A 12,212-nucleotide genomic window follows, 5' to 3' on the forward strand; every position below is an offset into this window, starting at 1 on the left:
GGGGGGGGGTGGTGTCGCCGCCATCTTGGGAGCGGCGAGACACCGCGCCGCCATCTTGAGAGGGGCAGCGCGCGCTGCTGGCGGGGGCTCCCCCCGCCGCTGCGAACGGCGCATGCGCAGAGCCTCCCGCGCCGTGGCGGGGGGCCCCATGTTTTGCGTAGCCCGAATCAGTGGAGCGGGCGGGTTCTGTGAAATCGAGTCTGAAAACCGTGAATTACACTCCAGAAACGCCCGTAACCGGCTGGGGATCCTGGCCCAGATCCTCCCCGCAGCGCAGCGCCCAGGAGGGTGCCCGCAGGGCTCAGCGCGGAGCAGGCGGCCAGGCTGTGCCCGCCTGTTGAGGCCTCCCCGGCCTGGTCATGGGTGCCAAAATGCCGGCTCGCCTTCGAGGCCTGCCCGCACTCCTCGCTGCCCTGGGAGCCTCGCATGCGGACCGGGGAGTCCCTGCAAGCACCATCACCAGCGGGGCGATGTGGTTAATGCAACTTTTCCAACCGCCCGAGTGCCACAGCTTGGCTGGGAATTGCTCGTGTTTGGCATTTTAGAGGGGATGAAAGGACACCGTTAAAAAGCCTGGCTTATAACAGGCATAAATAGCGCCCCTAAAAGCATAACGTCTTGCTATTCTGTCAGAGAGCAGAAGCAAGACGCACGTGATGCTGTAACGGGGCTCTGGTGCACCAAATTACTGGTGCACGGGGGTTGTGTGATGTACACACTGGCCTAGGAGCCGTAAGGCGCACTCTGGTTCATGTGCCTTTGCATTTTATTTTTAAAGCATGATTATTAATATGAATGAACATTAAATAGTTCCTAAAATGAATACAACCAGCTATGTAGCGCATAGCCCGGAACAGAAGAAGAGACCTACAACGCTATTTTTGTTGGTTTTGGGGTTCTTTTTTGGCGCGTCTCCAAGCCAATCTCCAGCTCCTGCTGGAGGTTTCACAAAGAGCATCTCAGTCCTGAAGCCGTAGGCGGCTACGCAGCGGTTTGGGGGGCCGAGGTGACGTGTGGCTTTGGGGGTTTTGAGTGTGATGGCTTTGCAAAGTTATTCAGGACATATGGAGTAAAGTGTAAAGACAGCCTTTGCTAAACGAATGCATCCTATTCACAGTCATGAAGAACCACGCATTTTCAGGCAAATGTAAAAAAAAGTAAGGTCTTGCTGCATTGCTTGACTTTTAACCGTTTAGCTTTCAAAGTAATGTGTTGGGAAACCATATCACTCTAACTTAATTTGCAGCTGGGTAGGGTTCATAAAGCTTTTTGTCTTGGACTATCCAAATTATTAAATTGTAACAAAATAAAATAGGCACTTCACTAGGTTATTACACTGAAGGAGGGAGCACTGCTGGCTGAGCTGATAATAGTTCATCCACAGCTCTGCCTCATCAAGCACACGCTCGCTCCACAAGGTGCGCCTGGTCTCCGCGAAACTCATTTGGTCAAGTGTGAATGCACAGCCTGCTTTTTTCTCTGTTTATAAATCACAGAGCCAAATTAGATGTTTAAAAATGTAAAACTGCTTGTAACTGCAAACTTAAGTCCTAATTCTACCGATACAGTTACTGGACTCCTGAAGGGTGGTGCTGATGAGCGAAATTCATCCTTTCGGAGCTTCTTCTCTACATGTATGTCATAATCCTCTGCAGAGGAAGAGGAAACCAAACATGGAATATGAGAAAAAAAAATACAGAAAGGCAGGGATCAGACACGGTTACTCCTCTCCTGAGGCTTCTACCTTTGCCTTAATGTATTATCAGCCCCAAAGCCTCTCACTGCCTGGGTGAATATGTAGTTAGTTCTCTTTGCACTTTGAATTGCCAACCACCTGCTTGCTTGTTGCTCCCTGACAAGAAAGAAATGTCCCCTTTCCTACCACAATAATATTTAGTGGCAAGCAAATGCCCCAAGACTCTGCAAACATCCCTGCATATTTTTCCTAATCCAACTAAATGATGTGCTCCCAACAGCCCACAAACAGTTTCTTTCCCTCCCCAGCATCACAACTGTAAATATCCTTTAAGAAGATACATGTTAGACTCTAAGGAGCTTACGTTTCCTCTTAAAAAAAATCCTAGCCAAATCAGGATCCACTTCTTTCTCTTGAGGGGGAAAACGGGTTAAGTTTGCCTCTGTTTTGGAGAATTCTTCAGCCCATCGTTGAGAGTGACTAGGAAAAGGAATCAGTGTGAGCAGAAGTGGTATAAAGCATAGGATGAATTATTGGAAACACTGTATATGTTTTACTTTTTAATATGACAGCTAGACTGTTCCAAGGGAAGGTTTTCAATTAATTGTCATCTGTATATGTGTGAATCTTAGAAAAATCACAATATGTTAAAAATGCCTTTCTGTAATCTGTGATTTCCTAGTGGGCAGGACATCCTGATTTTTTACAATACCTGCTAACGCTGCTTTTTGCACTCCAAGCACAAAGTTCCTCTTTCTTTTTAAATGCAGCTTAAGCTTCTGGCAGCCTTTCCAATTATACATGCCTGCTCCATGTCATCATAGTCTTGCTTTCCTTTTATATCAACATGGGTTGTGCAATAAAATATCCTGTTCACCCTGAAGGTGGCTTCTTTCTCCATTTCTAGAGCCTTTCTGCTACCACAGTCATTAAGATCCGCCAATTTCTTCAACAGCCTAATTCAGGAATAAAAATTTAAGACAATTAACAAATCTCACAATTTTCAGAAAACTCATTCTGCGGTGAAAAGTAAAAACTATGCCTTCAATGAGACTGCGTTGTATTCTACATCCACAGAGGCTGCGTCTTTGCTTCCCATACAAAGCTTACTGTGGGTTTGGTACTTATGCATCCATGAGAAAATAGGCAAAGGAGAAAAAAACCCTTTTCAGCAGATACAAAATAGAGGGAAACACAGGGAGGCAATTTCGGATGTTAAGAGCCGCAAAGGAAGAGATACTGGCACCAGGAATGCAAGATTGCATGGAGGCACAGAAAAGGCTGATACCAAAACAGCTGCTGGTCTCCTTGCCCATAGGGCCCCTTCTTTGCCAGACAACAGGCACCGTTAAGAGCCTGTTGGATAGGTTTGTAGCGGAGCCAGGCAGAAGACTTGTGTGTGTACAGTACTAAGACCATCACAGGCTCTGATAAAAAGAAGAATTGCTGGGACCGCATCCTTCTGCACCCCGTGTGCCTTTTGTAAGGTGGGGCCATGCCACGTGGTCACCAGGCTACACTAGTTTAAAAGCTGTTTCAGTCTGTAGGTCCTACCTGTATTCTGTGAGGTTAAGAAACAGATTAAACCTCTTTGGGGCACGGTGTCCTTCTAAAGGTATAACCTTACCCCCAGGTTACAACAGTTGCTGTATTTAATTATTATAGGGAGAYGGAGGAGAAGCAATATCTAAGTGCAGTCTAACACTGTGTTAGGTCAGCCAGCCAGTGCCACTGGAGAAGAGAGGCACATGCTGCATCGGTGTTCGACGGGATTTCGCTCCGTCTCTTTGCGCCTGCCTTTGTGCAAGCGCAGCCTTCCTAGGAGGCACTGCGCGTCCTGTGGGATCCCGCAGTGCTTCCGACTCCTGCCCCGGTGGCAGACATCGCTCTCGCACCCACAGCAGGTTCACGCGCTAGAAGAGGGCATCCCAGCCGCGGGATGGAGGAGATAAGCACTTAAAACAGTGATAGGGAAGTACTGAACCTGTGCGCTGAAGAATACCCCAAACGCCTCTCTGTGCTGCAAACAAGCCCTATTCCTAGTGCTGTTCAGTGGCTCATTACGGAACTAGCAGGCGGAATAGCAAGCGTGCCTAGTAACTTGCGGACGTTGCAAACTGAAGGCTGCAAGTGTGTTGGGGAGGAGGTTTCTAGCTCAAAACGCTCTTGACAAATGGGATGCTGCTGTTCAGCGGTGACGGGTGCGAGCCGCTTCTCAGGCGGGAATAGCTGAGCACACGCATACAGAATCTACCGCGTACTGTCGTGAAAAGGGCAGACCCCATCTGGCAGAGAGAAGCCGTAGTCAGCAGAGACATGAAATGATCCTGCCCCTTTAATCAGCAATGGCAAGGCTTCTGCTGGAGACGTGTCCAGCTTTAGCTGGCAYGTTTCAAGAACGGTGTAGGAAAACTAGACAGTGTTGACAGTGGATTAGCGGGGATGACCAAATATATAGAAAAATTGGCCCACGAGGAAAGCTTTGAACAGTCAGCGTTGTTTACTATGAAGAAGAGAAGGCTGATGGGAAGCATGAGAGCAGTTTGCAAATATGCTCTGTCAGAAAAGGAAGACAATAACCTGAGCTTTTTGTTTGTGGCGGACAAGACAAGACTAAAAGGGTTTATAATTCAGCAAAATACGCATATTAGACATTAGGAAAAGCTGCTAAGGCTAGTGAAGCTGCAGAACAGGCTGCTTGAGGCTGATGAAAAACTCCAGCGCTGGAGGTGTGTAACCCTAGTGAGCAAGAGCTTTCTTCTGCAAAGAATTTGAGTGTATCCTTTGCTGGTATGATGAATGGGTTATATCACTTTTCAGGGTCCATTTTCAAATTCGGCTTTGTTCTGGATCTTCGCATTTACATTCGAAAAGAGTGAACATCTCCCACATGTGGTCGTTTTCTTTGTGTTTACAAGMTGTAGCTGTAAAGATGCAAATTGCTGTGAAGTACTGAGCAGCCATAATTTCAATGCTAACTCTTTATCCTTTTTGTTGCAAAGGTCTCTTGTTTCTTTTCCATTTTCTTTGATGTTTTTTCTTCTTCGCTTCCCTGGGTCACTGCTTCTACCCACCTCCCTCCTGTTTCATTATGTCTCATTCCACAGTCTCGTTCTCTACTTGATCTTCTGCAACCTTTCTGCTTGTTCCTGGACCCTGTCTCCTTCATCCATTCCCATTCATCTATTCCTTCGGAGCCCAACACTTACTACTCTGTTGTCTGCCATCTTTATTTCAACTAGTTATGATGAAAGCTAATGCTTTATAATGCAAGAGATTAACCTACTCTGCATGTAATGAATCCAAACCTTGAAAAAATGTAATAAAGTGGTAATAATAAGCTAAATGTGTAGCAGATTACCATCAATGACATAAAATCTTCATGCTTTAATTTAAACAGAATCACAGAATCACAGAATCGTTGAGGCTGGAAGGGACCTCTGGAGATCATTTAGTCGAGCCCCCCAAATCACAGCAAATGCTCCTGTCTAGTCTTCATGATGTCTGCTGCAATAYTGGATTTTTGAGACTACAGCTTTGATTACAATCCTCTGAATGCTACAGAAGAGTGTCAATTAGTTTTCACCAAAAAAGGATATGTTGAAGCCCTTCCACATATGTTTGCAGCAACTGAGTCTCTTTGGGYAAAACTTTATTTTATTCATCTCTAGTAGCTGAAATCAGATTAAGCAGAATTGTGACAAAAAAAACCCCATGGTTGCAATTAAGAGTGGATTCATACAGATCACCTTGTGAACCAGCAGATAGTTCTGCAAAGGTGAATTAACCCCTGCATGTCTAATGTGCACCTTCTGCTTAGCTGCTTGGGAGCGAGTGCAAAGATGATCTGCAAATAAAAATACAACAGGATAATGGTAATGAACCGAGAACAAAAGTTCACCGATATTTTGTACTCAGAAGTCATCATTTTTGTTTCATCATGCAGCATAAAAAATAAAGCAAATTAAAGTAGATTAAAAAACCATCTTTCTTCTGTCATCCTGGGATTCAACTATGGAGGAATCTTTGAAAGGTGTCAGAAGTCTTAACACAAATGCAATCCTAAACTGCTTCTTATTAAGAGCTGCATTTGAAACAACATCATGCGCACACAGTAGAAGAATAAAGAGATCTTTTTCATATTCATGTGAATAATAATCTGATGTTTGGTTATATATATAGAAAGAACATCTTGTACCTCTGCAGCTAACACCTTTTCTACACTAGGGAAATTTGGCATGTTAAAACAACTATTTGGATTTGCTACCGTTTGCATAATAAGTCCCCTCCATAAGCGCTTGCAGGAACGCGCAGGTGACTGCACCCCCTCCGCGGTGGCAGATGTGAGCAGCTGCTGTAATGAGTCGCTCCTCCAGCTGCACTCCGCTCTTCGTAGGCTGTGCGCAAAAAACAGGGAAAGTCATAGACTCCCTCATTAAATCCTTCGCCCTCAACAAAACAAGCATCACGCAGCTGCGACCGGCACGTGTTGTGGCACCAAACTGTTGATTGCTGTGGCAGCTCAGGAGAAGCCTTCACCTTCCACTCAACTTTCCTGCCACACAGCCCACCATTCTCCTGCTGCATGTCATGTATGTTATGACTACGGGATACAAGGAATCAGGGTAGGGATGGAGACCCTTTGGGAAGTATCCTGGAGTGGAAAGTGTGGATTTCTCTGGCAGAGGTTAGGGAAATAAAAAATAAGTATTTGGATACGGTGCATTTCCAGCCAATCCCAGCCACCTATGGCCATCCACAATGACGGTTGCCACCTGGAGCCATTAGTTAAGAGGGGATTCTCTGGGAATAGCCCTGGGTTATCTTGACTAGTCAGCTATTCCTGACATCCACAGTCTCATTGTAAAAGATATCTGAGCCTTCAGAAAGTTACAAAAATTAGGAGCTGTACCTGGGGGAAATCAATGCATTTTTGGACAATGCATCCCTTCACTCATAATATGGACTAACTGAATAGGAAAATTACAAGGACAACAGCGAAATGTGGTAAAAATTTTAGCAAGTCTTTCATTCTAAAAACAAAGGGGAGGATAGCAACTAAATAATTAGCTTTAAGCAATATGGAAAATCACTGGTAGTGTTAAAAAGCCTGCTTGGTCCCAGCAGACTAGAGGCCTAAGCAACATGATTTCCAACAATGTTGAAATTATCCTCTCGCTTTTTTTGTGGTGACTAACTCACCTTTCTGTCTTTTTTTCTGTTTTCACTCTTCCTCGAGCCATTTTCTGTAAGACCCTACCTTTACCAGGAAGGAAATCTATAGACTGCTGCAACATTTTAGAAGAGCTCCTAACAGCTCCCTGTGATGGTTTTACTGTTGAGAGGACAAGTAAGCTGGTGTCAGATGCATCAGGCTCAGGCAGGAACCTGGGTTTTAAGAAGTCACTGTGTTCTACAACATTATATCCTGTAACTAGATACTTGAAGCATTTTTGACAGCTGGGTCTCCATGGAAATAAGTACACTAAGACTGCAGCTATTTTAAGACCTTAAAATAAAGGAAGCTAGAAGGTTGAGGTTAGGAACTGCACCTGGGAGAAATCAGTCAATTTTTGGACAATTCACACCCTTTGCTTCATACCTTCCACTTGCACTATCTGTGCTAACTTAATTGGATAATAACACAGTACTGGACAGTAATTGCAGAAAAATGTAGCAAAAGCAATGTGCCTGGTTTGGGAATAGAAAGTCATGGGCCCAAGGCTGTCTGAGAAAGCAGCAGCTTGTATTTGGTCCCCATCAGTTTAATATGTGTCCTGAACCATCTCTATGAGCACTCACAGAAACAAACAAACAAACAAACAGTCCCATAAGCACAAGACCCATTTGTTAAATTTAATTTCCTAATATTCACATCTGGAAAGCTCCCGCAGTTGGTATATCAGCTCTGCCATCTCCAGATACAGCTAGTCCTACTATAAAGAAAAGTATTAAGCAGTCTCGCTACTTTTTTGCACCAGCCCATTTCTACGACTATGTGTCTTAAGCTACTCACCTCCGTAGTCTCTCTTCTACAGAGCTCTGAGAAAGCTCTTTCAGAGTCTTCTTCTGACCGTTTTCCACTTGCAAGAGGTCAGGTGCCATTTGTCATCATTCCTGTCATGGAGAATAGCTCCGACTCTCTTTGGTGCCACAAGTGATAATCCTTATCCAACTCTTGAGCCTCTGAATAGTAACACGTTCTTTCTTCTGCAAGCTTGGCAAAGAGCCTCTCTTCTCCTCCGGCAATATGCCTTTCTAAAGGACTGGCCAAATCAAGTACCTGCATTTTATATTATACGTTTCCATCAGACCGTTAATAAGTCCACTGTTCTCATATTCTGCTCATCTGTAAAGCTGGGCCAAATTTATACTGTATTCCCAATTATGAGAATATTTCTGCAAGAAGAAGCTATCTTTGATTTATGTCAAGCTGTTACTTTACAAACTTTGGGGAATATACTCTTTCTCACAGCTTAAGAAGTCAGTGGAAAAACACTGGCATCCCAGAGAAGCTTAGCCTGTCTAATTATTGAGAGGTTAAAAACTTTTTGCAGAAAATCTGTCACGTGGTTTCATCTCCAAAGATACATGAACACACAGAGAATTCAGTAGGAACCGATTTAGCTGTCCATACTAGTGAGAAAACTCACCTGTCCCAGGTTACTCAATGGCCGTACCAGTTCTTCTGGAATCTGAAAGAGGAAAGTGAAACCCTCCCTAGGGCCAGGGAAGTACCACAGCTATTGAATTATTAGGATTATGCAGGGAGGATGCTGCTGAATAAAGCAAGAGGAATGTAAGCTCACGGATTATCTTGCTGACTTGTAGGTTACAGAGCCAGGTGTTTCACCAGTGGTGCCTTGAATTGCCCATGCCTACGGTGGAAAAATCCCTCTCCGCAATGGTTTGTATGTACAGACTGTCCTCTCCCACCCATTCGCAGAAGCCCATGCTCTGCCTCTTCTGTGCTAGGAAAACTACTGTCCATTTTCCATACGCATACAGCAGGTAACGATACCTGCTAGCAGGTGCTACAGTTTCTAAAGCAGCTGTATCCACAGAGGGTGTGTGCACACAGACGCGTGCATCAGCCGCAGCAGTGCAGCGGCGGTGTTACGGCTTCCCTGCACTCCTCCGCGCCTTCAGCGTTTCTTCTGGGCAGGGACTTCTCTCCTAGGTGACCTGGTGTAACAGCGGACTAAAGCTGAATCATGTGGCAGGGAGTTCTGAATTTCCAGTAAGGAATGATTGGAAAGGTGACTATTTTATTATTTTTAAGTATTCAACATGGAAACAATAGCAAGGGTCAAGTCACAAACAGGCATAGCCTCATTGTAACCACTGCATTAATACTTAACATGAATGTAATAGAAATTACAAGTATGTTAACATTATTCATTCTCAGTCAATGAACAAAAGTGTACAGTAAAGTCAGCATTAATCTATTAAGAATGCTACAAACCCAGCCAGCTAGTGTCCTTCAAAAGCAGAGTCCTTGCCATAAGAGAGGCTGGAATGACTGCTGTCCCTTCAGGCAGCTGTACTCCTAGGCTGCATACGGACCCGGCCGGTTCTCTCCCGTTTCTGCATGTAGTTCTGCCATTTCACCTTGTTTGTTAGGGGTAAAAAAGCACTACCTGCTAGAAAAAAAGGGCTACAGTGCCGCGGGGCAGCCCTCACACTCAGCACGAGTCCACGTATGCAGCCTGGGAGCCCACGCAAGAGGCAAAGCCAGCTCCTTCGACAGTGTGTGACGTTCATCAGTATCTGCTATTCGACTCGATTCCCTCCCTCCCCTAACTCCTTGCTCCATGGATATGACATGCTTTTGGAGCTGTACCGCTTTCAAGATGCTTTCTTTTACATGTTTATCATTCTTTAAGAGGAATTCTGTAACTCAAAATAAAAATTTGGCTTTTGTATAAAGGGCACTCTTTAAATACACCTCTTCCATCTCCTAGTCCTTATACCGTACCTTCCTCTTTAAACATTTACTAATGTGTGTATTTAACCATCTGCCTCTTAATAGAAGTACCAAAGTGACACTACAGAAGGCTAACTTGCATTTGTTACTGTGGTCCTGGCTCCTCGTGGTCTGAGCAACGTGGGGTAAGCTTCTCAGCGAGAACACTTTCACAATCAGAGAGAGAGATACACTCTCAAAATAAAATTTCCCAGTCTTTTCAGCACCGGACCAGAGGATATCAATGTGAACGAAGCGGTAATTTCCATCTTTCTTCCCATCAGGATTTCTCCTAGGGTGACATCTGCCATGTTGTTTTCACTGTAGAGACAAGAGAAGACATCAGCTTGTCTATTGCCGCTTCTGTACGTTTTTATGGAGAAGAAAACAACACTACAGCTTGTTCATGTGGGCTCCCTTTTGCCCCAAAACCACATATTAAACCCTCCCCTACACCTTCTGATCCAGTTAATGACTTGGTGAAAGAAAAAAGCAGCCTGGAAAAGTAAATATTTCCTTTTAGTTTTAAAAAATAAAATAATAAAACAGTGGTGAGAGTTTCATAAATTCACTGAAATGAGTGCTGTTGAATGGCACAGCATTCATTACTTCAACAGCAATGCTTTTGGACAACACTGTTTTCATTTGACAAGTGTTTTCCATAGCTAACTGCTTTTAATTATCTTCTTATTAATTACGGCAAAGCAAGTCTATCAGCCTGTAGCATAGTTTCGTTCTGTGCCAAGCCAAGTTTTGACATTCTCAGAAATAATGCAGAATGAATCAAATCAGCAGCAAAGCAGCTGAGCGTTTGCATTCCTCTTCTGGCCACCAAACTTAAAACAGTCCAGAAGAAATTAAAGCTTCATGCAAAACTAAGGCTGTGGTTTCACAACGTGACCTGTTCTGCAGCAATACTGCTTTAAGATATTCCCGCGCCTCCTGCACTCTACAGCCCTCGTGGGTTTGTGGGACAGTGCTCTGAGCTTGGTCAGGAAATACATAGTGGAGAAGGGTGATGAAGCCAGTATAACTCTGTTTTCTATCATGAAACCACAGTCTAATAAAACGGCCCCCTTACTCCTCTTACTCCCAGGAGAAACACACCGGTGTGGTTGTCCTGCCAACTGGCCCTTCTTCCGTCCGATGCTTCCCGGAGTGAGGGAGCTCTGAACTGTCCCGATAGTCTCGGCCCTTGGAGTTCTGCATGTCCAGTACCGCCCGGCTCTTCGAGGGAAGGGGTGGCTTGTTGAGCTGTCCCTGCATGCTTGAGCTGACTTCAGACCGCGATGGCTTGACGAGCTTTTTGAGCGGCACTGAGTTTTCCAGCGATGTAGTCACCTTCGGTTTGCCTTGAGTCTTTTCACCCGCGTTTTTTTCCTCGGTTTGGCCGGAGCAGGTATAGGAGCGGAATCGCTGCGTGGGCACCAGGAAAGGTGGCGAYGGCTGTTTGCTGGAGGTCTTGCTGCTCTCCGACTCTTGTGGTTTTGTGAGATGAAAGCTCTGATCMTGCAGGGGTGGCTGCTCTTTTCGCAAGGCCTTGGGGTAGTCCTGCTCTTTCTTTGATGCCGCCTTCCCCATAGAGCTCATGGAGCCATATAGTGGGTTCTCAAACATCTCGGGCTTTTGCTGTCCCTCCTCCTGAAGCAAAGGCTCTGCTGTGTTTTTCCCCAGTTCAGGTGGCCTGCAGTCATCAAAGCAGGGTAAAAAGGAGACTTGTAAAGAGCAGGCAAGAGGCACTTACTGATTTAAAGGGAAAATGAATAGGAAATGAGCATGATAAAATTAAACTGAGTATGCAAAGGGGTAACAGGATAACCATTAAACCTGGGGGGAGAGAAGAGAATTGTGTAGGTTTTTTTGCTTTATTTAATCTTTATTCATAGAATAGCTGAGAGCAGAGAGACTTAGTGCTGTACAAACTCCCTGCTGGACTACAGTCTGGTCAACGTGACACTTGGCTTCTCTTTAAACAGGTATCATTTACTGAGCCAAACTATGCCAAGTGCTGTGATGGCTCTGTTACATGCACAAATCTGAATTTAAATATTCATAAGAATCTTCAGATCTGGCAGAGAGGATTGAAATGGCTGTCTGGACAGTTAGCATAAGAGCTCACATCATACTATATCATTTTACAAGTAGCTCCATCTCCTCTTGCTGCCAATGCCACACAGTGTTCCTAGGGAAGGAATAAAATTCCTTGATGCACCCAAATGCACAATATGTAAGTAATAGCTATTTACTGTGGGGTAAGAGAAACACTGTGTGTGCAGAGCTAAACCCTTTGAATTAATATTAATAGAAGGCTCAGAGTTGAATGAGAGCACAGCTGTGCAACGGGACGAGGGGGGTTTGGCAGTTCTTGTATGAGTGGACCTGAACTGGCGAGGCTTTCATCTGGAGAACAGCCAAAATACTTAAACAATCAGCCACAGTATCACTGAACGGAGCAGAACAGGGATGAGTGGCACATATTCTCGGGTGTTTTCAAATGAGCTGGGCTCCTTGCTTCAAGTGATCTACTGGAGGTCTCTACATGAAGGACCA

The 12,212-nt window shown here is 44.8% G+C and overlaps 1 protein-coding gene across 2 annotated transcripts in view; it reads right to left on the reverse strand.

Moving 5' to 3' along the window:
- Positions 1 to 8,944: 8,944 nt before the first annotated feature.
- The window catches only part of INPP5D (inositol polyphosphate-5-phosphatase D), a 53,776-nt gene continuing 50,508 nt past the window's right edge, over positions 8,945 to 12,212 (reverse strand). Inside the window, exons 27-28 of one of the 2 annotated variants that reach the window (XM_026080142.1) lie at positions 10,770 to 11,346; positions 8,945 to 9,983 (exon numbers count right to left, since the gene is read on the reverse strand). In XM_026080142.1, coding sequence (XP_025935927.1) covers positions 9,981 to 9,983; positions 10,770 to 11,346 — 580 coding nt within the window. In that variant the 3' untranslated portion in view covers positions 8,945 to 9,980. Of the gene's footprint in view, positions 9,984 to 10,748; positions 11,347 to 12,212 lie in introns of those variants that run through there. The other variant, XM_026080141.1, reaches the window with a different exon arrangement.

Source organism: Apteryx rowi, unplaced genomic scaffold (assembly GCF_003343035.1).
Source record: "Apteryx rowi isolate R43461 unplaced genomic scaffold, aptRow1 scaffold_51, whole genome shotgun sequence".
Taxonomy (NCBI): Eukaryota; Metazoa; Chordata; class Aves; order Apterygiformes; family Apterygidae; genus Apteryx; species Apteryx rowi.